At 44.2% G+C, this 27,121-nt stretch overlaps 1 protein-coding gene across 7 annotated transcripts in view; it reads right to left on the reverse strand.

The window, feature by feature from the left end:
* The window catches only part of LOC111245610 (uncharacterized), a 151,563-nt gene that overhangs the window by 28,939 nt on the left and 95,503 nt on the right, over window positions 1-27,121 (reverse strand). For 5 of the 7 annotated variants that reach the window (XM_022794197.2, XM_022794198.2, XM_022794195.2 and 2 more), the window contains 3 exons: window positions 11,528-11,713; window positions 11,010-11,208; window positions 729-890 (listed from right to left, as the gene is read on the reverse strand). In XM_022794197.2, coding sequence (XP_022649932.1) covers window positions 729-890; window positions 11,010-11,208; window positions 11,528-11,713 — 547 coding nt within the window. Of the gene's footprint in view, window positions 1-728; window positions 891-11,009; window positions 11,209-11,527; window positions 11,714-11,814; window positions 12,006-20,719; window positions 20,871-27,121 lie in introns of those variants that run through there. The other 2 variants (XM_022794200.2, XM_022794201.2) reach the window with 2 other exon arrangements.

Here is a 27,121-nt window from a genome sequence, read left to right on the forward strand (position 1 = left end):
ATAATCCACTAAAAGAAAATTTATAAATGTATTACTCTGTTTATGATGTTCGAGAGCCTTTCTCCTATACTCTTATTATTAGAAAGATAATCTTCGATTCTGGTCCATTGGAAAAACGTACTTAGCAGCCGACCAAACACTGTTTATACTCTTGTTAGATATATATATATATATATGTTAGATATATATATATATATATATGTTAGATATATATATATATATATATATAGCAGAACGTATACGGAAAAGGGTATTTACAAGAAGACATTTGATTTTTATAATCATATAAATTAAAAGGAACAATTTGATAACAATGGTATAACACGGTAGAGATGGGAAGATTTATAATTATTCGAAATATCACAGGATACTTGTAGAAATTGCTTTTGCAAAAAATGAATGCTACATAGATAATATACATAGTGTAATATCACTATAAAAAGTAGAAAGATGTGAAAGTATAATTACCCCCCAACGTGCAACGAATGCTTGATCTTGTTTCATGCTTACCATCTTTATGTTTTGCATGAGCAACGTTCTTTTGACAGGAATCAGGTCCAGCCAAGGTCGTCTAAGGCATCCCTGTTGTTATTATCAAACGTTTCCGTTTTGGCCGCAACATTTTCAATTCTAGTTCACCATGAAAATCTTCCCACATTATTACAGAAACTATAACAATAACTGACAATTGATAAATACCGATCGTAAATGAGAATAGTGATACTCACCAACGTAGTACTGCCTTCGTTGGGGGCCTGTACCCCGTCACAGGTCGCATCACCCGAAATGGCCACGTTGTAGCCTCCAACTTGGCCTCCATTTCGGCGGAGCTCCTCGTAAATGAAGCAACGGAAACGATCTTCATTAGAATGAGCTGTCGCGTGGTCCATCTGTAAAAAACATCAAATGCGCGCGAGAAAAAGGGTGTTGAGGCCGTGCGAAAACTGTCGACATCAGATTGGCAAGATTAAGTGTCATATCAGGCGTTTTGGCCCGAGGGACAAAAACAGCCTGTTAGTCAGCAGCGTGATTGCTTAGTTGGCTGTATAGAGCACCCACTAATGTTGCCAGGGCCTATATGGGTGTGTGCTTTGTATGTTATGTTGTACTTTAGGGCACTTGACCTAAAATCCCATGTGCCTATAAAATACAATATGTATTTTTACTTCGACAACAATGCTCAGTGATATTTTTAGATTAAAGCCGTTGTCGAAGGTATTGTTTAGCTATACTACCGAAAACCTTAATATGTTATGACAGAAACTATATATCTGCATTTGCAAAATGTGTATATTTTTGATCTTATTATACTATATTAATTATAAATCCCAGTTTCTTTATTACATCGCAATGGACTAGTAAATGGTGAAACAGCCGATATTAATGGAATCTCCGACGTCTGCGGTTGTTTAGTGCTTTGCCTAGCCCAACGAATGAATAGATGGCTATCTTTGCTTATGGCTAATAGTAGCAAATAGCATACAGCCTACATAACCGCGAGCCAGACGCACGAAACCATGTGGAAAAAGGAAACGGCGGTAGGTGAAGAAGCTAGGCAGCCAAAAGCCTGGTCCTACAGCTGTGCGCAAGCGAGTTGCGATCAATGTTAGGTAAGCATCAATGAACGATGTATAAATGACACATGGCTCCTCAAAGTAAGCGGTGCAAGGCACGGCTACTGAGCCCGGCGTCTGCTAGCAGCACCACAGTACCCCGTATTGGAATCGCTGACAAAGGTCAACGATGGGTAAATTCCCGAATAGAATCCGAACGCGCCTCTTGTCGACCCCATATGGGTGGGGCAGTCGAAAAAGGTACGCTCCTCTGCGTGTCAAGGAAACTTCTCATAGCGCGCGTCGACTTCCTTGTACACAGGTGTCGAAAGGTGGGGCAAAATAGGACGGAATATTTATACGATCCCACCCACATTTTCCAGGCAGACTCGCAAGAACTTTTTGCACTCATATATATATATATATATTATAAAAATACGAATTAGGAAATACATGATTGTTTTAAGTAACAGCTATCTGATCAATTCATATAATTACACACGTCAATTCTTCTATCGTAGAGCAGTTTTTCGCAATCAAATGCCTGTAACACCATCAGCCATTCTGACTGTTATACGCCCGTTGCGCAGCAATTGCGTCATATGTTGTGTGGGCGTCACTGCGCTGGCAAGGACAATTGGAATGTCGGTGTGGGTAAAGCGAGCTGGAAAGAGAGGTAAGCGGGCGGGTGGATGGGCGGGAAGAGGTGCGGAGGCATCGTCCTCTATTGTTTCACTGGCGGCAGCCTCTTTTGGGGGTTAGATGAAGCGGTGGTGGAGAGTCCTACATAGATGAAGCAAACGTGGTAAAGAAGAAGCATCACTGAACTGCTCCGGCTACGCACGCTATCGATGGCAACCGAGACGATTACGACGACGCCGGCCACCCCATCGAGAACTGTGAAGGATGCCTATAAAATCTGCAACCATTAGATCACATAGATAGAGAACAAAGACGATCTCGTGGTAGTACACGATACTACAGGCTGGACGACGAAGCGTACAGTTATAATAAAAGGTTACAAAAAAGTATCAAGCAAATCTTTTTTCGTCGGGGAACCATGTTCCATTCTGATGGCGGGGATCACTGCCGGTGATTTGCCCAGTGTTTTTTTGTCATGGGGCTGACCAAGCAAGACTAACCGCTCATATTAAAGCACTCGTTTTATCAGTAAGCTTCGTGGATAGTAAGTGAAGTAACCGTCTGGAAGAGCCGTTCATGCGTACGATGGGGTGAGAAAAGTTATCGATTGAGTCGACAGCGTGCGCGTACAGCGAAGAGAAGTTCCGCAACCAAAGACTAACAGTTGCGTCCATTTGCCTTTACGCACAAAGACGAACACCATGAATAGTCGCATAGGAGCTTCTCTGCTCTAGCAACGGTCGCAACACTTTTTGCATCTGCAGAACGAGGACGAGGCAGACTCCAGAGAAAGTAGCCATGAACACTATTATAGTCGGTAAGATTTTCGACTTAGTCCGCGACACACCTTCATAATGCGACCACAACAGCCAACAAAATCGATACCCTCTTTACGAAACGAGGTCCACACGTTCAGCCATTAGCTAGCCTTGACCGGCACGAGTTATGCTTTTGGACAAACGTAACAGGTAAGACAGACACGAGGAAACTGCCCAAGAAAAAAAGTAAACATTCAGAACGAAAAAACATGGGGATAGAATGACTAAAAAAGCAAAGGGACCAACAAAACATAGTCGTTCTGACTTAAAGCAGAGTCACTCACCGAAAAAAAATCTGTGCTATTTGTTTAGAACACTTGAGTATAAGATTATCCTTGACATAAAGTGACATAACTTTTCAAACAAATAAACGTAACGTAATTACGGTTGAGTGATATCAGCATGTGCAATACACTTACTTAGAAGAGCTTCCAGCATTTATTAAGGAGAAACCTCGTAATGTTGTTCGCGTTCGAATTATTGATGTTGGAGTGAGCCTGGTAAAACCAACAAAATTTTAGGTTTGTAGACACGTAAGGCTACATTGAAACAGCATGCTGTCATTGGTCGTCCAAATGCGAATCGCATAAGATGTATCAGTTAAGATCTATGGATAGGCTCTTTTTTCTCGAAATTCTACAAAGTGACCGATCAACTTAAGATGTCCAACAAATAAAGCAGAGAACCAACTTATCCCACGAGCAGCTTGACCACGTCAACGTAGTTCAATGCTCTGCAGAATCGTCGACATTGACAGTGCAATAAGCATTTAGCACGTTTCTCGCTTACTTGCAGATTCACATGCGTGCCGACATGACGCTTACGGCGCATCTCACCTAATTTATCCCTGCGTGTTTTGGAAACGGTTTTGTTTCCACATTGTACGTTGTACCCTTATGCCCAGCGACGACATGGTAACATCTAACCTGACTGGTCAATCGGTCAGTTTAGAGAAGCATAAGGATTGTCGTTCCCTCGTGCAAAGGCCATTTTTTTAAGCCTACGTTCTTTCCTTTCGGATTTACGCGAAACGCGAAGAAGTACCAGTGCGTCCGTCACACACCGCTGAGTTTATAGGAAATGTCTTTATAAGCCATGTAGCGAAGAATTTTACCGAAAGTAGGTTTTACCCCCATAGGCCGAAAAAGACATGAGACCAAAAATGTGTTCTGTGCGCCTTCTCATCTCTCTTCACATACGTCCCCCACAAAAGTGTACTGCAACTGGCAGCTTTGCATCGGGTACTGCAAAAAAAAACAGCTGTTTTTGTTGGAAAGTGGGCCCAAGAAGTCGCGCCGGTTTGCGCATATCTGTTTGTGTCCCCGAAGGGACAGCCTGCCCACGTCTATGGGAACGGTTAATACGGCGGGTGAGCGACGTGGCTGTCGCGAATTGCCACTATCGCCAGCCGAGCTTGCCACATGGGTACAGCCACTGCTGCTTATGGTTAACCGTCGGTCGAGTGCGACGTCGTCTAGTCGCTTCGTCGGTTTTTCCGCCTCTACAAACGTCGTCCATCTCTTCCTCTACAATTCCAGTTGAACAGATTACAGTCCAAGGGGTTGACTGCCCCGCCAACTCTACAATGTCGTTTCAATATGACTTTGCTCGACAGAAGTCCAGTACCAGTGGCAACAGCAGCCGGTCTGGTCGTCTGCTACTACTACTACTACTGTTGCTATAGCACTGTATGTTGGCGAAGCAGTCGAAGAAACAGCAAAAAAGCATGGGACAAGGGAATGACAACAAAAACGATAACGAATAACATAAACCGAAGATGAGGCGATTACCCTTTACACTCATGTAATAACGGATACAGCTACAAGAAAAGTTTCTGCAGGTGACTTAGGAATGACGTTATCCCCGAGTACGCTGTTAGGACGAAAAAGATTTGAAGAAGGGGGAAACGTGTCTGTTTGAATCGACTGGTTCAAACTGTCAACTGTCGAGCAAAATGGCTACCACACCAAGCACGCTTGGTGCTGAACCTGTCACTCAAATTCAACCATGCATGAATCGCCTGCTTACCTTGAAATTGATATAGCAATCACACCGTAAAATAGTAATCGTGATTATTACTCTTCTACAAACGATTCGATAATGACGTATATATTTGTATATAAACCAAAACTTCTATAATTCTTATTATTATGAACCTTTCCGTTACTGACTCTAAGCTGTCCGTTCTACAACGGACCTCAGTATCAGTAAACTGTTCCAGGAATCTGCTAGAGTAGGGGGCTCAAGACAACCAATCTAAAAGGGTCAAACAAGAGCTTTTCTTTTTATGCAGACTTTACTGACAGATTAAAATGCGCATACCGCCGGATTCGAACCTAACCGCTTTGTGCCCTTCTAGTTAGTACGGAGACGCATTACTGCTGTACCACCACTTTCTATAATAATTATGCATACTTTTAATTTGAATCATTGCTAACAATTGCTCACTGGTGCATTTTTACGAACTATTCTGTATTATACTTTATGTGTGGACGTGTTACACCTCGCCTACTACGCCAGCCATAGGCAAATGTATTGTAGCTCAATATAAGTAGTGACCAGCTGGATTTTAACTGTTTTTTTTTTATATCCTGCTCAGACGGAACAGACCTAAAAACCAGATCTACAGATATGTGTGCTAGCTAAAAATACAAATAATTATAATCATGGTGTGTGTGTGTGTGTGTGTCTATATTATGAATCTGTGATTCAAGGAAAATCATTGGTTATTGACTACTTTTTTTTTATTTGCTAAGACGGCGTGCAGAACCTGTGCGTATCCGGCACATTAGGTTGGCCTATTGGTTCGGCCCTTCTTTTTCTTCAAACGCCCCATAATCGCTTCTAGCATTCGTGCGCTTCCATTGTCTACAGCTGGTGGTATCAGGGGGCACGGCAGTTTAGCCGATACATATTCCTCGCAGGTCTGCGCCCAGACTGGTTTTCTGAGCGGGTCCATTCGTCAATTTTTCGCAACCGGTAACCAATATGGCTGCTGATCCCCTAAACCAACTAACTTTCTGTGCCATGAACGTATTATCTGGGTATCCGCCTAGCAGCTAGAGACTACAGAGCACGATTATTGTATTCTTTCGCCCTTTCAACGTCCCAATACTCTAATTTCTTACTTTGTTGTCGGTACGAAGTTGATATCGGCTTCCTTAAAGTGTCAGGCTCTTAAATTAGAACTGCTCGGTGATATTCGTTACTCGACCCATCGACTCTTATAGATAATTTTGGTGTTAGTAAGTCTTAGCGGACGAGGTCGAACCTTAGTGATACCGCTGACAGCGATGCCGTATCACATGTTGTCATATGCGCTTACCTACATTGGTTAGACTGGTGCGGGGTTGGCCGACCCAATGAACGTGTTTCTTCTGACCGGGGCAACCACGAGAAAGCTTCGCGTAGGGTGTACGATACAATAGCATGTGACGGAAAAAGCACTAGTACGAAGCAAAGCTAGAAATGGCACATTTTTTTACTGTGTCGTCAGGCGAGAAATACGTTGCAGTTGTTCATTTAGGCCTTTGCCAACTGGCCCCCAAAAGTCAGGCAAGACTGAGTCAACGATAAAGTTACGCAGTCACGTCCGCAAGCCTTCATCTTCCAAAGACTGAAGCTCCAATGCCCCCAGTCGCTTTTGCACTCGAATCAAGGCTCAATACAGCGTAAAATTTGGGCAGAGGCGGTTGGAGGATCTCCAGAGGGAAAACCTAAACAAACAGTTCTGGCGATAGAATCTACTTACTAAACTGAGTTAATATAGCAAAATCATTACATACACATCTTGCTTGTAGAAAAATTTGTGTTTATGTGTATAGATGAACCGATGACAGTCTAGAAGCATAGTAACTACCCCAGCTCGGCTGTAAAAGATTTATATTAAGATACAAAATGTAAATATAGACGTTTTTCCAGGTGCTTAGCTAGTAGACGAATAGTGCCATGCTCCTCAAATCACTCGAGCCATTCAGTCCTAAAACCGACCGGTGTTTTGTTACAGACGAAATACTTTCTTATTTGTTTTTTCTTCGGAAAATGATTCACTTTACATATTGTAGATATACTTCACTTCTTTTTTTCTATTTTCCTATCTCTAATCGTGCTTAACAAATAATGTTGTAAATTAGTATCAATGGGCCTGTTACAAACGAGACGTCGCCGTCGTCGTCAACTGACAATTATGTATGGTAAGTAAACGAACTTGTCTTTCATATGTATATACTTCGAATAGCAGGCTTCTCGGCTTTCCACCTAAGGATCAAGATCCTCGTTACGTGTACCTATTGCTGTTGACGAGCATGTGTTAGTAGTATCTACACCTGTTGGCTGGCCAGTCTTTTGTTCGGTAACTTTAGCCGGAACAGAACGGGATTATTTTCATTCTTGATCTTGTCATTGACTAAGTTTGCTCGCTCTTGCGAGCTTTTGCCTCGCTCTTCTATATTGCTTAACGCATGAAAAGCGGGACGTGACGGCGACGGCAAAGACGACGACAGAGTACTGAATTATCCATGTTCTTTTCATTTTCCTCAATCCTTTTCTTCCCTACACCAAAGCTCTCTGCTTCTCCCCCAGTCTCCGTCCATTACCCCCACGGTGCCAGGTCGGTTAGGCGGAACTGCTCTTCGGACTAGAGAACGGCCAACCGCCTTGCTCTCGATGATGCCCCTCGGGGCTAACTCGCTCCTTTTTGTCCAATGGCTCTGCCACTTTTCTCTCTGTTGATCTGCCCTGACTCATCGCCTGCTGTTAACGCCCTGTTAGTAAAAAAAAAGTCTGCTCTCGCCTCTCTAGAGCCAAGTCCTTCAAAATACTTTCTGTTTCATCGTGTTCCGAACGTCTCCTCGCAATGGCCGTGATGAGGCGCTGAAGCGCACAGGTTGTCTAAGGCTTCGACACTTCCAGCAGTAAAGTGGGGTAAGCACATGAACATTGAGGAGTTCGATTATTCTCTGAATTTCTCTGAAATCCTTTCTGCATCTAAATACTCCTTTCTTTTATATATTTTCCATCCTGACCAGATCGTTCTGGCCATGTCATCTTTTCTACATAACACATTCGGCGTTTTCGTGTCTTGTAATTGTTACAACATTGATGCGTTACTATTTCTTAGTTCAATGCGCTATTTGGCGCCACCTGAGACCTTAAACTCACCCTTTTACAAGTAGCGTAAAAGTGTGGTCCTTCGATCGGTTAACGGTATTCTCCACAACTTGAGCCTCGCCAGGTACTGGATACGCACGAGAACTAAGTGTAACAACGCTATTTTCCGAATCGAGGCCGGACAACATTGAACCGATGACCAACTTCGACAGCGATTTTGCCTACCCAGCTTTTATCCAATTGAAGCATACAGAGACAGGAACACACAGTTGACGCAATGCATGTCTCGCCCACGTGCTCTCCGGTGTCGCATTGTGATATAGTAGGGTGGGGAAGAACCCACTGAAGCAGGAGACGACCGACCCCCCCCCCCTCCGCGGCGGGAAAATCCCTCGAACCCCGCTGCCACCTCTCAAGCTAATATGTGAAATACGACGAACTTTACTTCAGACTGAACGGCGGAACGCCCACAACCGGTTTCATCGGCATAAACGTTGATTCGCCAGGTTGTTCCCCTTCGGCCACGTTAACTAAATTCGTTCACATCAACCCCATCCATATTTCCCCGTCCCTTAGACCGCCCCCTCACCTACACATCCGCCACCATCATCCACTATTTCCTTGTTTGCTGTTCCTGCGGCATTCGTTGGACTGCCATCGTTGCCGTGGGGACCATAGTTTCTCGTCGTTGTTGTCGTTAGCGTTGTCGTTGTCGTCGTCCCACAAGCAAACTGTTACTTTCGGTGGGGCAACATAGATGAGCAGGCCTGTTCATCTCCAGCCCACCTTGCTATCTTCCTTTGTGTTTGCCCCCTCTCTATGGTCTGATGCTACCTGATGATCGGATGAGTTGATGCGAATAGACATATGAACCTTAGACAGCAACGGAGAGAGATGAACGACCTGGACGTGGCGCGACCTCAGCGAAGCTTTCACTGTTAGTAGCGGCGTGCGGTAGTCTGATGTGGACCGGTTGAATGAAGTTGAACGTGCTACCCGTGCTTACGATGCTTTTGACTATGGTGTAACCGCCGGGATCTGTTTCGCTCGGCAGCAATGGCGGCGTCACGAACCATGGTAATTACAGCACATACGGCGCTTTCCTCATCGCGGTACACAACAACAACGACTGTTTGGCAGCAGAACGACGCAACGGGCAAAAGGTACGGTGGTGGTTGCGGTGATATAGACCCGTGCATATATATATAATACAGGTGGATGTATGCTGCTTTCTTATTACGAGTATTGCAATGCTGGTACATAGCAGCCGTCCATGAAGCTGACGGGGCATGTACGAATTCTCGACTGCCGTTGAGATACATAAAATGATAGCGTCACGACATGGCAGGGTGCCGTGGACGACCTCCTATCTTCCTTTATACCTCGTAGGGGCTTATGGGGAGATCTATTGCAATAATGTGAGTCTGAGATTGGGGCAGATAAGGGGTTAGCGAAATAAGTACAGATTTGATATCATTATACGTGCTAGGTAGATTTCTACAGTGTATAAAATTATGAACCAGTTCTGAATTGCGCAGGTAATATAAAATATAATTAAGGCTCAGTGACTAATTTAGTAGTGCTTTCGACTTACATAACTATTTAAACTACTATACATTTACAGGAAATATGTTACTATTGCAGATTATCCAGTAGTTTTTAGAGAGTTCACATAGTATCATTCCATCAGCAAGGGGTTTGAGAACTGATATTCGATATTAAGAAATTTATATCCTGAGAAGTACAGACAGATATCCACGGACGTCTAGAAACAAGCCTAGATAACGCCCTCACCCCAGCGGTTTCGAGCGGAGCCTACCTAAAAGTACCATCTGTCCCCTCCAGTCGTTATTCCATAACAGAGGGACAATACCGAATCAATAGCGGCTTAAGCGGCAACACCTTTGTTGTATTCCTATTTCTGAAGGAGGAATACAGAAGTCTGAAGTTCTTAAGGTCCCACTCAACTCGTGGGCGAAACCGCAAGAGGCGAAGGTCGAAAAAAAAATACGACTAGGTTAGAAAATCACAGCGACGGAAGGATGGTGAAGAGAAAACCTTGAAGAAATTTTCTAAAAGAGGCTATAAGCAAAAAAGTAACACCAACGAAACAAGAGGAAAGAACTTTGTTCAATTTGGATGGCGAACCAAGGGTAAGAGCCAAAATCGACTTTAGGCGAAGGTAACAAATGTAACCTAGAAACATCCGACTGCAGTGTGCCGTCGAGTCAGCCGATGCCTAGGAATCAGCCTAAGATTGAACGCTTGTACTAAGAACACACAGATTAAACATGATCGAGCTAAAGCCAATGGGAAAGTGGAGGCAAAGAAGAGACCTAAGGCAGACCATTTGATGTCTTTTAGCGTCGCGTGCCGTAGATCGGTTTAACGTTCCTAACAATACGACTGGTAAATGATTTAGGTGTTCGTTGTTATCCAGTCTGTCTGTTATCACCATAAAGATAATCGATAACGGAATAAATACATGCAATGCTCGGAATCGTCAACTTGCGCTCAACATAGCTGCTCATGAAGCGAGTACGGAAAGTAGTACCAGATAAACATCAGGGGTCAAGAGTGAGCGAATGACAAATAGACAACGACCAAAAAAAGAAATGAAGACCGCAGATGGATTATGACACATATTGCGTATCAGTAGTAAATTAAAAAGTCTGCATCGAACGCAACGTGAATACTCTAATGAAATAAAATAGTTCGCGTAAGTGAGTAAACTAAATTAAACAACAATAATAGGATGCACGATGTTTCTGCAAAATTACACTCCATAACTGTACACCTGCGTGAAAATAGTTGATTGGTAAGTTAGTACGGCTTAGTTATCATGAAGATATACCTCTCCAATTTTATTTCTCGTATGTATACATACCTTGCCAACAAGGTAGTGATGACTCCCTTCTTTCCACGTACCGACACAGGTTAGCGTTTCTTTGCGACTCTCGGAGTGCGTGTCGTAACACGCCTTGAATTTGAATAAGACACGGCCTTTATCGGTACACGAATCGCTCACCGAGGGCGGGTTTGAGCAGTTTCCGTTACCGCGGTTATACGAAAAGAGAAACGTGTCCCTAAAAATTGAACAGCACAAATACATCCACATACAGGATATGATTAACCAGGAGGGAAACGTTCCAACATTTGTGTTTATTGTTAGCACACAATCGGCAACCATCAGCCTCAGAGAATGATTTCTCTATGCTCGTTTTTCCCTGGTCCTTTTGTGGCTTTTAAGTGATGATTGTGAAATTACACGAAATGGTATACGCACTAAGTAATAAGATCACATTAAACATTTTATCTATATATACAGGATGAGCACATAAATAGAAAATGATTAACTGGCTATATTGCGTTTAGTACTACTTTTATGTTTAAGTGAGATTTTACCTGAATGGGCAGGGAACTGGTTCTCCATCAATCCGGAACACTGAATATAATGGCGTATCGCCACTAAGCTCGGCATATGCTTGGTCCAGAGTCCAATTCCCTCGAAGAGGTGACGGCGTTTCCTTGTACTGCATAACATTCGGATGTTTTTGCGTGATCACGACGAATGAGTACGTGTTCTCTCGTCTGGAACAAACGATCCTAGCGTTGAGACAAGTTTGCTTTCCACAAAGCTTCTATTCGTAATTACACGAAATGGTTCACTACCGACAGCGTGAGCTACTTACTTTTGTATGTTGCAGATATAGAAGGCACTAAATTCATTTCCACCATCACTACAATATTTGAAAGGCTATGGATGAAGCCCATGGGCCAACTGCACTTAATGTCTCCGGTCGAGTGAATTTCTTCATTCTTCTTTATCATCTCTATTAATCAGACAGGCAGCCAGTCTATACCGTTAGTTCGATGCTTATCCAGGTAAGCCTTAAGAAAGTGGCGTAAACAGTAATCAGTTGACGCTCAGTCGCTTGCCATCGTCCGATTTGTCCGTTATGATTCTGATGCAGATATGCGGCAACCCGCGAATCTGTCGTACCGGGACCCGCTTTACCTACTTTAAGTGTGAATGAACAATATCTGGAAACATTGATCATGATTTATTTTTGTCTCTGTAGTATCGCTGACCAACAAATTTAAATAATAAAAATGCGATTTCCTTTTTCTGGAAGACAGGCCTTTTTTGAGACAGGCCTCACCACTAAGCGTGAGCCTGCATCCTTGCAAAATCTGGACGAAAAAGCGGTACGTTCGTCGTAATGATATAAGTAGATATGGATGTCCCAAAGTCCGAATGACGATTACAGCAGTGAACGAATAGTACGGGTAAAATAGATAGAAAAAAAGCTAGTGGTCAACATACTAACTAGTACGTCCACTTTTTATTGCAATCATTCGCGAATCTCCTGCTAATTTGACAGATGGAAGGTGAAAGCTCTGAAACCGGTCAAGAGAACGCAGATCTCTGCTGTAGCAGCTGGTCATCATCATTATAAGATTTTTCGCAAGAGCAAAATTCACGGGATAGGCAAAGAAAAATCTAATCGATTAAGGGCAGCTAAGTTGATCTTAGGTGATAGTGGTCAACAATCTAGAAATTGAAATAACGATACTAGTAATAATGATAATATGATCCGCACGTAGGTGCGAAGTGTTTTAATGTACTTTAAGCATAATGCTATCCCTATTGTTATAAATGCTAAAAAAATATCGATTCCATGAATAGCAAAGAAGGCATAGAAGCAAATAGAGGTTCACCATTGCGTAGGTCACTTAGCTTTTAGATAAAATTAAAATGAAAAAAAAAACGTATCACGCCCGCTCGAGTTTGCTGCGAGTGTACGTATACTGTGAAGTTAGGAAACGAAAGTTGGACTTGACACATATTGTCTCAGCAGTGCCACCAAAATAAAATGACTATATAAATTAATAAGCTGAACACTTCTCGATCAGGCAGCTTATTACTAAGGGCGTTCATGTAGACGTTTGTTAGGAAAGGGCGAACATGCACCGGCGTTCGCAGGCCGAGCCTGAGCGTTCAAAGGCAAATGTCTTTGCAAGTAGCCAGCTGACGAGATGCTATCTATTACTAAAGCAACGTCGTATAGTAGCCGACACAGCAACCTCTAAGTATTAGCCGCATAGCTCGCTTCGTTGCTTGTAACGTATGCACTTATTGATACCTCAGACTAGCTAACGAATCAGTAATTAAATATGGGCACATTGCTACAATAGGTAAAAAGGTATGCTGGGAAAACGACTGCGTATCTCTCATTCAACTCCTGTTTCTCCTGGTGACCCTGTCTGTATGTAGTTAGCAAAAAACGCAATTGCGTGTGGAATATAGAACTATACGTAGTACATATCCCCTTAATTGTAATAATTCCTTTTATGCGTATAGTCTGTAGTAAGTAAAAAACCACGCTCCTATATATTAGTGATATGCTGCAATGGTAGCAACAGAAACAGGAACAGACGCTCGCTAGCTTCTGCAGTTTCCAGCAGAATGCTGCTTTGACGCTCCGCGACTATTCGCTTCCATGGCCATACCTTTTTGCAGTTAGCCTTAGCAGACTGCTCCATTCAGATGCTTAGTCATACATGGGCACCGTGATTCTGCTACTTAGATATCTCCTTTTTCAGCACTTGGGCACATCTTGCTTCTCAGTCTGGTCGCTTGACAGTGTGACGCCCAAATCTGCTGCAGGCATATCTTAGCCCACGCTTATCTGACCACGCGTACACGATTCTTAACTAAAACTAAAAAAAAAACTAGATTGTGATATTGTAATGGTGATCTGTTTGTTTGTTAAACCTTTGAGACACTTGGGATGATCCAGGTCCGAAACCGAGCGCAGATACGCATTGTTTCATACTGAAAAGAGCCAGCGGCCGTATATAACGCAAAATTCTAAATGTCTAGCTTTAATTAGTAGGTGATCTGAAGGCACGCAGAGCATCGTAGCTGTTTCAATTTGAGACAAAACTAATTTTATAAGATTAAGCAAAGCGCAACCACAGATTTCATATTCCTCTGTGCTTTGTGATACCTTCTTTCAATAGAAGTAATGCCAGAACATTAGTAGTGACGTACTCTATACCGATATTATCGCGGACAAATTTCTTCACGGTCCCATGACAACACGCGCCAGCCTACGAATATTACAAATACATGTGGAGTACATTTAGATGTCTGGAATATCGGCGCCAGCAATTGAACATAATACCTGACATTCAATTTTTAATTTACTCTGGCAACGCTAGAAATCGCCTTACCCCCTCTTCTAATTTTGCTCCAATCGTTTGTTAACAACTCTGTAAACGGTTTCTACTTTTATTAACAACGACGACGTTCTATTCCATTTATTTACGTCACCCAGCTGTCAAGTCTACTGGATAGTACCAGTGCCACGCTCTAATGGAACTTGAAAGTGCGCGAGAGCACCCAACGCCTGTAGTCCATCTCACGTCTGAATAGAATAAGCACTCAACCTTTTTTGAGTAGTGACTTCTTTAGTCGGGGCTGCGCGTATTTCGACGGTTGGCCGATATCCGGCTGGATGAAAAGGAGGAAGTGAGGTATTTCTTTGGGCAATTTCCTATAGTAGTTTCTTTGAGAGTCAGTAGTTCAGGGGCGCAATGGTTCGACGGTCTCTCTACCAGGTTTCTGCCACTGATACGCCGTGCTGGTTTCGATTCTTCATGCTTGTGTAATCCGCCGATGCCAAGTTCGTGCAGCGCGTCGATACCCGTTTTCCGATTGTAGAGTAACACGACTTACAGTGAGGAAGAACCGACGGGAAACGGCGGGTAGAGAAAAAGTGGGCTGGATTTTTAGGGGTGATTGAGAAGTCCGGAGTTCGGTCTTGCGGCCTGTGCTGATTGGAGTCTCGTATGGCGGATGGTCCCACTTTAGTGCCGCACGTGGATTGGCGAGCGCAGGTCGGCCAGCTAGTGCTAGCTAATGGCAGGGTGCGCTAGTCGTTCCGGACACTCTTCTTTCAATCAGTTGATACCGCGGCCGTCTCACCTCGAATAAGTACTCATGCTAAATTTCCCACTACAAAAATGCTAGCACTACCCGTCGTATGCTGAACAGAGAGACAGGAACTCGCTTTACTCTTGTAGTACTTTTCCTCTCCGCAAGCAAGAAAAATCAGCCAGGAGAGCGAGAGGGGAAAACTGACTAGGGAAATGCTAGCCGGGCTCTGCCTGGACGCTCTGCACCATACAGTTGAGACAGGCCCCACTGGCTTGCCCACGACGCTGCATCGACGTGCCTCCGCATCAAAGCGGAAATTGGCTAGTAGGGTAGAGGAGACGTCGGCCCAGACAGCACCTCTCTCGGATTTTTCTCTCGCTTTTCAAACACGGAGCGGTAGAAATGTTGACCGACTAATAACAACCAGAGGCTAACGACTGAACATGGCTAAATCTAAATAAATTTACCTCTGGAAGCGGTACGGAGATAAACGCTACTTCATTCTCCGCATACTACATGATCGTCCAGCAGCACTAGGTCTCCACAGCGCGGCCTTATGCGTATTCACTACTTATAATTAACGAAATCCGCATATCTCCCACTAAAATTATGGTAACTGCTCTCGAATCAGTTATACCTTCTGAACCGGATAAGGAGAATCGCATAATATGGTAGTGGTCGACATCCTGGGTAGGCTATTTTCTAAAAACCCAAAGTACGGCCAGAAAGCATAGTCCTGATCACAACAACAACATCGCTCATGCATCAGATATGGTAGAGCATGCGTACATCTTTTGCCTGCGATGCGAACCCACGATGCTTTCCACTCGCTTTTCCACTACATATGGGTAAGGGAACAGGGGCGTGAAAGAGCATTTGGGCCTTCTATAGAGTTATTAATCATTTTTTGAACAACTCAAGTACTGTGCAAAGCATTTTGTAGTGTGCTACAAGGCGGAGTCGAGTGGAAGCCAGTCTGGACGCCGAAAGTATCCAGCACCCGCTCTGTTTCCATCATAGCATCAGAAGCTGCTTAAATAGCGGCCGACTACTGGTAGCAGCAGCAGCAGCATCACTAAGACAACGAGGCCACAATCTCCTCTCGACCTCTGAACGTCCTGTTCGCACACTGTGCATTATCCAGCACCAATGGGCTTGTCTAGGCGAATCTGCTTCCGCTGTATGCTCACCTTTACCACCAACTTTTACCACTTTACTCACGGCAGCGCCGGCACTGCCGGCGTTTTGGCGTAAGCAATCTACAAGATTTACAAGCTAAACTGGCATGGGAAGAACCAAGGCTAGCAGGTAATCGAAGGGGCCGTTGTCCCCTTTTCCGAGACCCTTTTACCAGGTCTCTGAACCGTTCGTGGTTCAGTTATATAAGCGGCTCCTCAAGTGGAGTGCCGGAGCGCCGAATGTTGAATGAGGAAAGCCAGCCTTGTCTCTCATACGACGCGCAGCTTGCCTGCACTGCACACGACCGCTGGTTGAGATGACTTTACTGACTCGACGCGCGCGCACGTCTCCAAAACTCCCAGAGGGCTCCGCTCCGACTTCTTTCTTCCCTCGGGGTATCATCACAACTTTGGCTTAAAGCCTGGTCCATTTTCACCACGAACCTCGGCTGTGCACAGGCAAGGATCGGTCGAAAGACACCTGAACTCAAGCGTTAGAAATGGTAGCGCCTAACAGGCATCGCGAAGAGGTTCGCTGATTTCTTTGCTCTTGAATGTTCCAGGTACCCTCTCCAGGAAACATTGCACAGATACCTTAAACGATCATTGTTTCCATTCATATTACACTTCTCCAAGGCGACTGCAAAAAGCAGCCGTAAGTCCTCGTCTTTGCTCTAGCTAGCCAGGCCATCCTCGTGCTTTTCGCCTTCAATATTTCAGCCGGTTGCACTAACGTGGGCTAATGCTGCTGATGCGTCCTCTTTAAACCTCGTGAAGTAGTACATAATCTTTTGCGGTTCATTTTGCATTTAGCCTTTTGTCTCATTATATATCCATGGCAGAGTAGGGCTATATACGAGAGCGTAGCTGAATTATGTACAATGGAAATAGTAGTGTAGCAGTAGAATCGATCACGATTAAGCTCTTACTGTTATTCAGTTTCCAGTGAAATCATTGAAGGAGCGAAAAGGCGCAAGTCATTTTTGCCAACAATAAGAGCAGGATCAGTAACTTAAAGAATTTTTTAAGTTCCTCTATGGTGTTTGTTCATTAGGTAATCAACGCATCATATTTTCTTCTTATAAAACAATACAGTAACGCCACTAGACTTGTGTTACTTATTATTATACGTATTACGTCACGTATCCGTCCCTTCTGGTTTTTCAATTGAAAGATGAGCACAAAGGACAATGATGGCTACACAGCTATATTTTAACCTGCTGCTGCCGCCATTAGAGCGATTGTAACCTTACGAGAAAGCAGCTATATCTTCAGATGTTGGTTGGCCTTTTCTTTTTAAAGGATTCATTTTTTTCACCACGGCAGGACTCGTTATATCAGAGACGACGCTGTCCGACCTCTCTTGCTTGACCTTGGCCGACTTTTTGACGCTGCGACCGTCGCCGATTCCCCTTTTCTGCTATTCGTTTCCGGCCTGTCTTCGGCATCTGTCTTTAGCTACCGCTGTTAAAGCTGCTATTCTATGATCTTTTATAGCTATTGCCAAACAGAGAACGTGATATAAAACTTATAACCATGTCCATTTACCCCTAATATGACTGCACATGAAAGCTGCATAGTAAGCCCAGCTAACTGGAGCAACTCTAAGCGCGTTAACGATAAATGCACGTTATAAAGTGACCTCTATAAAGTAGCCTTGTTTTTTTTTTCTTTGTCTCTGTTTATTTCTCTTTATTATTTCGACCATTTCATGTTTCTTTAATTTTTTGGCGTGGTTTACCTTGGCCATGACGCAGCGACAACATTCTTGTCTTCGGCATTGGCCTTCTTCAATTAAAGATTTCAGCCATAATAAACATGCCCAAATTAGCCGAGTAGCATTGTGCACGAGATCCATCCAAATCAATCGAGTTGTTTGCCCAACTAAAACTGGTCTTAGCTAGTGGTCGATGGGTCACAAAAACTCCGAAGTTTTTTCGTTGTCGTCCTCTCATATCGCCTCCACCTTCCTCATTTCGTCTTCTCGCGCCGTTCGTGTTTCCTTGGTCACAGACCATTACTTCGGCACTGTGCTAGACGCTCGTGCTCTTGTCCTTTCTATATCTATCTAGCTTAGGTTATTTCTATGTTTCTCAGTGTCACCAGTACGAATTCCGCCGCTGCCACCGCGGCCATCGTCGCCGTCGAGCTACAGCATCATGTCACGCCGAACCCAGCTTAACAAAGCGTCCGCAGACGAGCACGCAGAACTCATCTAACTTGGCTGATTTCGGTTGGCTTCGCCTTCTCAGGCAAATCTAGCTGACGAAAGCGAGAAATCTTGGAGGTCCGGTCATTGAGTTCTCATCGTTATAGCGGCGAAGAGCGCTTTTAGCCTTTAGATGTGACGTTGGGCGCAAACTCAGTCGCATCACAAGTCGATCATGGGCGAGCTTATCACAACATTTCCACTGCTGCCAGCACGGCACCGATGACACCGCTGAGAAGCAAACTCACTGAACCGTTTGGGACTACCCAGGTTGCATTGCTCTATATATATATTGCTTTCCTCATTCTCTTCCTATTCGCTTGCGAAAGCGACAACATCGGACTTATGAAAGCGTATAGAGTACAGGGTCATCCAAGGTGAGCAAGTTTCATAATGCAAGTCTTGCTTTCGTACCCATTGCCCTGCCGGGAGCAAAATCTGAGTAGCAGCTTCCCGCTTCTTCCAGCCCCTCCCCCTCAATCCCCCACCCCCGGCCGCCGCCACCAGGGTCATTTTGTTTTTCGCTTATTTCGCAGTTTCTCGTATTTTGCCAGTCACCATCGTTGCCACCAAGATTTCTTTCTTTTCAGTGTTCCCTTTTGTCGAGAGACCCTCCGGTGATGAAGACAACGACACTGTCGTCTACTTTTACTACATCCAGTCGACCTGTAGGCGGAAAAAGCGGCGACGCAAGCCTTCTTTCATCCGGGTACTAACCTACCTCCTACTACCCTTTTTGTATCTCTGTAATTTCTGTGAGTGACTTCTTCTCGCAAGGTAATGTGGCCTATTTCTCTTGCATAGGATCTCATGGCCTCTTTTTTCACTTTCCGTTCCCCTTTTATGTCAATTTTTCGAAAGCTCTTCTCGAGTTAGCACGCCTCCGATCATTCGGCATATTTCTCTATATGTTCCGTTGTCGTTGTCATTTGCTCCATCTACATCAACGGCCTTACTTCTTTAACGTTTGACCCTTTTTGCTGATCTCAATGATTTCCTCTTCATCCGTCGCATTTTTCTGTTGTGCTATCAAAAAATCGTTGCGGCTACGAGATCGACGGATGTGCAACTGACGTCGGTCCAATCCGGTACGACCCAATTTGCCTGTCAGTCTACGCGTGGCATTAAACCGGACCACAGAGTGAATCGAATTTAACGCAAGGCAATGTGGCATCAAAGAACATCCCTGCCGCTGCCGAGAAACGCGCTGCACTGGCAAAGCAAGCCAGCCCAATAATACGAATATATTTAATCGTCCCTCCGGCTGTTCGCTTATTGTAAAAACCAGACACGTCAGGCCGACGCCAGAGCACAGGCTCGAAGGTGAGGAACGTGAACGAAGGGCATCTTAGACGACCAGGATGCGGGATATAAGCCAGAGCCATTTGAGGCTAAAAGCAAAGGAGCGCGTCTCTTCTTTGTTTAGTCAGCTACGGCATCCTCTGTCGGATTTTAGCAGCCCGGCCGTCGATGCTACTTCTATCGAAAGCCAAATGCATAGATAAGTACTCAGTTGAGTAGAAGTCAGCGTCGGAAGGCCCAATGACAGTGGAAATAGGATGTGCGACAAGGATTCGAAGCAGACAGCAGGAAATCTGCTTCTGCTTTGTAAGCGTTGGCAGGAAACGACTATTGCACAACGACATAAGGGCGCATCGACTATCCAGTCGACAACGGAAGAATGACAAAAGTTGATATGCTATAGGGCTTACTGACTTGATAACTTAGTAGAGTTTAGTGGAGCCACTGAGTGCCGACCAAGCAGCTAAGCCATCAGCAGCAGCTAGCGAGCGGGTGAGCTAACTGGCAGCAGTATCGTCGAGTATGCTATATTACATAGTGCCTTTCTATCTCCTTAAGTTTGCAGGCCGCCATGGCACCGACAAATCTTAAAGAGCAGAACGAACGGTGCCAGCGGCGGCTGAGTTAGCATTAGCATCAGCGCACTCTAGCAAAGACCGGACCCAGCTCCGAAGGCCCGTAAGCAAAGCGTAACACTACTACTACTACTGTCACTTCCAGTCATGTGGGCACAGTGCACACGACGTGGTCTTTACGCCATTCATGCCACATAATTTGGCACTCTTCGACTGGCCTTGCGCTGCCTTAGTTAACGCTACGCAGGGCCTGAATACAGATCCGAATTTAGCCGCGGGAAACAACCAGCTTGTCAGCGAGCAGGCAAACAAAATAGGGCCGTTTACCTTGCGGACAATATTGGTGAGCTGTAAACTAAAGCAGATGGGTAGACGACATTGACATACATAATATGGTACGTAGAGATGGACGGGTCAAAACGCTGAGAAGTTGTCTAGATGGTGAAAACCACGCCAGTGGTCTCTTTCCGGATCGGGACGTTCATGCTGTCATCGTATCGTATGGACCTCAATGCGTGCCTGTCACTGCGGATGTTACCTGCACAAATCGACTCGCATAATTGGCCGGATGGAGACAGGTTAGATTTAAACGACGATTGTATGACAGGGATATGAATGGGAAGGATCTATCTGCTTGGTATCTATTTTATTCCTATTTATTTTAACAAGAAAGAAAGTTCTGCCAGTTTCGCCATTCTGCATCCTTCCTATTTATTATATAATAAAATGCACATCTGTTAAGGTGAATGTCTTTATTATATGCATTCTTTGTGGAGCTTAGTTGAGGGCTTAGAGCGGCCGGCAACAACTGTGGATTGAGCGTCTCCACCCACACCGTTAATGGCATCGGAGGTCGAACCGTTTGGCTAGAGAGCCGAAGAGCTCGATTGATACTTGTTCAGGCCACAGAAAAGTACTGAGGAGACAGTCACTGAGGCACATTCGTTGTTCCGTCACTGAAGGGAATATCAACCAAAGACAGGCCATGCTTTGTCACTTGTGTAATCCATGCAGACACTACCAACTGGGACCTCGAACCTGCGGTCGAACCCAATAAGCATCCAGCGGTTCGTCTGTTCATCTGTGATCTTTGTCGAGACAAAGGGCAATTGTATAAAAACAGACTCGACCAGAACAAGGTTACAGCATAGTGCTGTGATAATGCGCTACGCCAACGGATGCAGGCTCGCTCAAAAAGCTACAGGAGAACGGCAGTTTGTCAGGTCATTCACATGCTGCGGCGCTGGTGTGATCGAGTAGATGGTAACTGCAAACAGAAAACATAAAATAAAGACCAAATTGTCCTCGCCAATGACAAACAGAGCCAATTTTGTGACAGATAAGCGAGCAATCCTGGGGATGTCTTAGTCATTTTCTCGCGGATCGAATAATTTACAGTAAGGCCATTCATCTCTCAAAAAACCCACGGAGAGTAATGCTAGCAGGTTCAAGAGGAAGCCAATTGTGGATCAGATAAGGAGCACTGTTTCACCTGCTTAATGACAGCGTTGGTACCACTCTCATTGTTCATAACTTTGGCAAAAATGGCTTGCTTTAATAGCATTTTTTTTGCTTGTTTGTTGTAATGATGTTATATTAGACTACCGATATCACGCCAGGACAATTCGTTTGCTATCTCACAAACGTAACAAACCGTATTGCCGTAAGCGGTAGTCGGTGTCAAACAACGGAAGACAATTAGAGCGTTTTTGGTAGCAAATTAAGCTAACTTAAGAGCCAATTTACCAACGAAATAAAGAAGAATGCATGCTTTTCCATAGAGGATAAAACATCTTATTTTCTTTACGAGGCGCATACGGCTCTCTCTCATACTCATCACAGTACAGCTCGTGTATATGGACCCATTGTTAATAATGATCACGAATAGTCGTGGTCCGACATTTTAAGGTCTGTTCTCAAGTGGTTTAGGCCTTCGTACTAGTTATTTCTACTAATTTCTATATTGCATATTTTATCCATATCTGAACGGGATCAATGGCTAAATCAGAAAGTTTCAGGGTGAGATGGCTCGTGATCGTTGTATTTGCAAGTAATATTATAGCCTGCGTGAGCTGCGCTGCCGTACGCCGACTCTTCTTTGACACTGAAGTCTACTGTTATGGAGCACAGTAATATAACGATTATCTACCACAAAGGAACAATTGCACGGAAACACTCTGAGACCCGTTGAATCCATGCCACCAGCATGAAACAGGTGCGTAGATATATACTCGAGCCATCGACATCGTAAGACAACGGCAATTTGAATGGAAATACCCGTTGACAGACGGTACTTGCTCGCAAAGACTTGGCACAATACCCACTCTGCCTTTTGTCACATGTCATCAAGAACAGAACTGATGGTCTGCTGCGATCAGCCATCATCACGGGGTAACCTGCCTCTAAACATCACAACCCCTATCACAAGTTGAATTTGCCTGTTTGTCTATTTGGACCGTGAAGACCGGCTCCGTTATATATGAATACTTAATCCATATGTGTTTTTTTTTTATCATTTCTGGGTTTTGTCTTAGTAGAGAGCATTATGACACGAATGATTTCTTTTTCTCACATATTGTATGCAAATGCAGTCGAGTAATGTTTGCTTGTGAGTCAAGGTCTGTGTTTTCGTGTGTCTGTGTGTGTGTGTGTGTACCTATTTGTATGTTTACGCGCTGGTGTTGAGGAACTGTTTTCTTTGTTTCCAGTTATTTATCTTTCAACTCTTGCTTCCTTCAACAGAGACAAACAATAATCAGGTTAAGATAGAATTATGAACAGAGGAAGAGGTGTTGCTAGCTCTACAGCGGGCCATACCCAACTATATTTTAAGCTCCTCTAAGAGTTTCGCGAGAGCCGTAGACATATAATAGATACACGTGTTAACAGGATCAGAAACAACGACGACAGGAAGACTACAAAAAATTTTAGCTTTGACAACATGTCAGTAACGCATGAAGCTAGCCGTCGCAGCAACAGATCATGATCATTCTGCACATAAACACGTTGCTGGTATTTAACCCCAACTGTAATAACTCAGTGCACAGGAAATCCTATAAGAAACATGTCGCATAAAAACAGAGGCGATAACAGTCCCGGCAGCAGTGTACGAGGTTGGCAGAAACAGCAGCGAATGAGTGAGTCGGTCTGTTTGGCCCGCATCGAAAAAAAAACTATTGAAAAAGAAGCTTGTCATATAACAAACCAGTAAGCCAGCAGCCCTAAGTCGCCGTCTGACATGATGGGCTTAACGACGGGCTAAAATCATTATAGTTGACACATTGCAGCTGCTGACACTAGCAAGCGTATTGACACGGCTGCGGCTCTCGTTATCCCTTCCTCGCTTCGTGCTTTTATTCGTCCGCTTTATCGCCACGAGTTCGTCTGCTATAGCAGCGATGACGTTTTGACGGGAGGATGATCGGTCAACGAGACCGACTGACCGCCCTGGCTTACCAGCCTGCGTATGGCTGCTAGTGAGCCGCCCCCATTTTTCACGCTATTCTCTATTCGCGGACATAAATACACATATACATAATCACAGCAAGATGATTATATTCCGTTTTGTCGTACCGCGCCTGCGATACACCGTCTCCTACCAGCTCGTATTTTTTCCCTTCGCCGTAACGTAGTGAAACTCTGTGAAAAGCATAAGTACGTATCCAATTTATGGTGGAGTAGTTTTCCCCCACCGTGGGTTCGGGCCGGTTTATTCATTCAGTTACTCGTTGACTCGGCCATTTTGCCTCGATGCACTTGAGTAGAGGCTGTCGCCTCTGCGGCCGATGATGACGCCAGCCGAAGCAGGAGTATTGGTGGTTAAAACTGGTTCTATTGACAACTAACAGCTCGTTTATTTCGACTTGACGACAAGACCTAGCTGCGAAAGGCACGTCACAGTCTCTCATTCAACCTGAGAACGAGTCGCCGACAACGAGCCATAAAACATTTATGTGTGTATATACACTCGGCAAAGGCCTACTCTGCCATATTCTTGTTTCGGCCCTATGCCTCCTGTGCGCTCACCATGCTACGAGGAAGAGCAAAAGTCTTGCCTCGCAGATCCCCGCTGCTGGTGGCTCTTGCCTTTTTCGACCGATATGCGGTGTCACATATAAACGAGATTGCTAACTGTTACTTATTATAAGCGTAAACAAGATGATAAACGTATTACTCAAAACGCTGTCGTAAAACCCAGAGCAGAAGCACGACATGGGCTAGTAGTTCAGCGACAAATGACAGGTTTATTGACCCCTGTTGTTCTTTCAGTGATACGATACATAATGCATGCCGCAAGATCCACCGCAAGTAACTATTCCAGATACACATGATCCAGACAGACAGACAAATCGTGCGCAAAAGGCGATCGTTTCTAACAATCACCAGTAAATGTCAAGCACACATGAGCGGTGGTAAACGTTGAGGTAAGCAATAGGAAAATGATGGTAAGTTTTTGTACTGTACATGCAGTACATTCTTACACTTCATAGCCAGCTATATTAACCCATTGACCTGTAGCCTTTTCCCCTCTTACTGCTGGGTTGAACTTTATTCTTGGAAAAAAAACAACCCGCCATATTATTCATATCCTCGTCTACTAGGACAACTTATCTGACATGACATCAGTTGTCACCATGAGGAACATTTACTGCTTTCAAGTAAGATTTCGACTAGTTAGATCCGTTCAGGGCAAAAAGAGTTTCTGTTTTGCTCCTATTAATGGCAATGCTAGATACGTTAATGTAAATAGTCTCGTCTACACGACCTTACCACAGAAGAAGAATGGATGATACTGGAAAGACCTTGTATCCGCGCAAGCATTGTACCAGATATATAATTGGTACAATACCAATTGGTAAAAACAACAGCTGCTTCTCGTTGCAGGGCTATTGCTTTGGTATCGAAACGGTGACTACAGATGTTGATCCCTATGCGTAATGTGAAACAAACGTTGAATAATATGAGCCATATTCAATGCTTGCATATGAAAATGTCGTGTATATCTATAACGGTCGTAAGCCAACAGCAGTCGCTGAGCTAGATCAATATTTCGAGAAGAATGAACGGCTTTACGGTCTATGTAGAAGATCAGGAAACTGTGACCGATTTTTTATAACGTAACGATTATAGGCATCTAGTATTGCCAATCCCCAAAACGAAATGAGAAGCAGTTAGAACCACCTCTATATTAGTTGGCGACAAAGCTAAACTACGGAAAGCGCCAGATACGCGGAAGCACTGTCTCTAGGTAGATTGATACGGCAAATGGTGTAGATAGGCGGTCACGGTTCGCACCATTATTATGGCGGTTGCGTCTTTTAAGAGCCCCCCGCCCCTTTCCCGTCACTCTCTAACAAACGATCTATGCACTAACAGACCCCAACGAAACCATTTAAAAAAAATGAACAACCGCGATATCGTATGGCCAGCCCCATTAGTGCTGCTAGCTTGTGGAAATCATCGCAGCGGTAGCAGAATTACTGCGGGATAACTGTGCTAACCACAATGTTAAAGCAGGGTATACGGGCGAGAGACGTTCCTAAGGGCAGTCGTGCTCTTAGAACCTCTAGTACGTGCTCTAGTAAGAAAAAGTAGCTTAAAACCAGGGCAGACTCAAATTTTGAGAACGATTTAGAATCGGACTTGAAGGTAAGTAAATCCCTAGAGCATATCGTTACCAGGTTATCACGATTTCAGCTTTGAGTCACAAATACCACATTATAGAAGAATGTAAAAAGATAAACAATTATTGTAAATCTGCAACATTATGTAAACTGGGCTTGCATCGATTTACGGGGTCGCTTACTTGCAGTTTTCGTTATTACATTACCATCTGATTGTCTGCAGTAGTGCTTATGATTCTAATACCGCACGGAAAACACCAATGATGTTGGCATCTGCTCAAAACTTGTAGAAGTAATACGCCAATACACAGAGAATTAGCGCCCTAAAAGCTACTTTCGGCTGTTTAATCCATTTAGGTGCTTACGATGGAAATTTTCATCAAGCCTAAGAGATCGGTTGAAATTTTCGCAGTGCGCTCTGTTATTATTGTTTCTAAGTAATTTTTAGAAAACGTGTCAGATGATCCAGTAAGAGTGGGTTATGGATAAAGGTAAAACTTCCAATTATTAAATGGCGTTTAGCATTGTTTTTCATCCTGGCTAGAACGCGCTCATATTTTGTGATAACAACAAATGGCCGTAAAAAGGTATAACTAAGTGACCCATCTTATAGCTCTGCGAGCCGGGGTTCGCCTCAAGCGAAACAAAGCAGCAGGTTCCGTATTTAAGTATGTTTCCATACCGGGAAAGAACGAAATTGAGCTTTGGCCAAGTCATAACAAAGTAGCTAACAATGAGTTGGAGATCAATGATCAAAACATTCAAAACAAGTCTTTTCTCCTTTTTTAATGGACATCCTAAACACTCCGACTAGTTCCGTAGGCAGAAACAGGGGCCATCCTATGCATAGGATCCCGGCTTTGTTTCATCTAACTGATAGCAATCGTAAAAAACTTATGTGTTCTTGACCGTTTCTGAGCTTCTCAGCAACGCCGGTTTGTCTCACCCGCGCTGCCATTGCAATGACCTTAGTCGAACCCTTTCGATTTCAAAATGGCACATTCTTCCGGTCAGCGGAGCCCATCGACAGCTCTCCCAGCGCGCGATGGAAGCGGTCGACAGGGTTTGCTCTCGCCATTGCTTTCAACTTCACCTATATCCATGTTCCAAGTTCGCTTTGAACCTCCTAAATCCCCAATCACCCCTTTGAGGCTCCTCTTATCCC

Source organism: Varroa destructor, unplaced genomic scaffold, assembly GCF_002443255.2.
Source record: "Varroa destructor unplaced genomic scaffold, Vdes_3.0 BEIS01000002.1, whole genome shotgun sequence".
NCBI classification, from domain to species: domain Eukaryota; kingdom Metazoa; phylum Arthropoda; class Arachnida; order Mesostigmata; family Varroidae; genus Varroa; species Varroa destructor.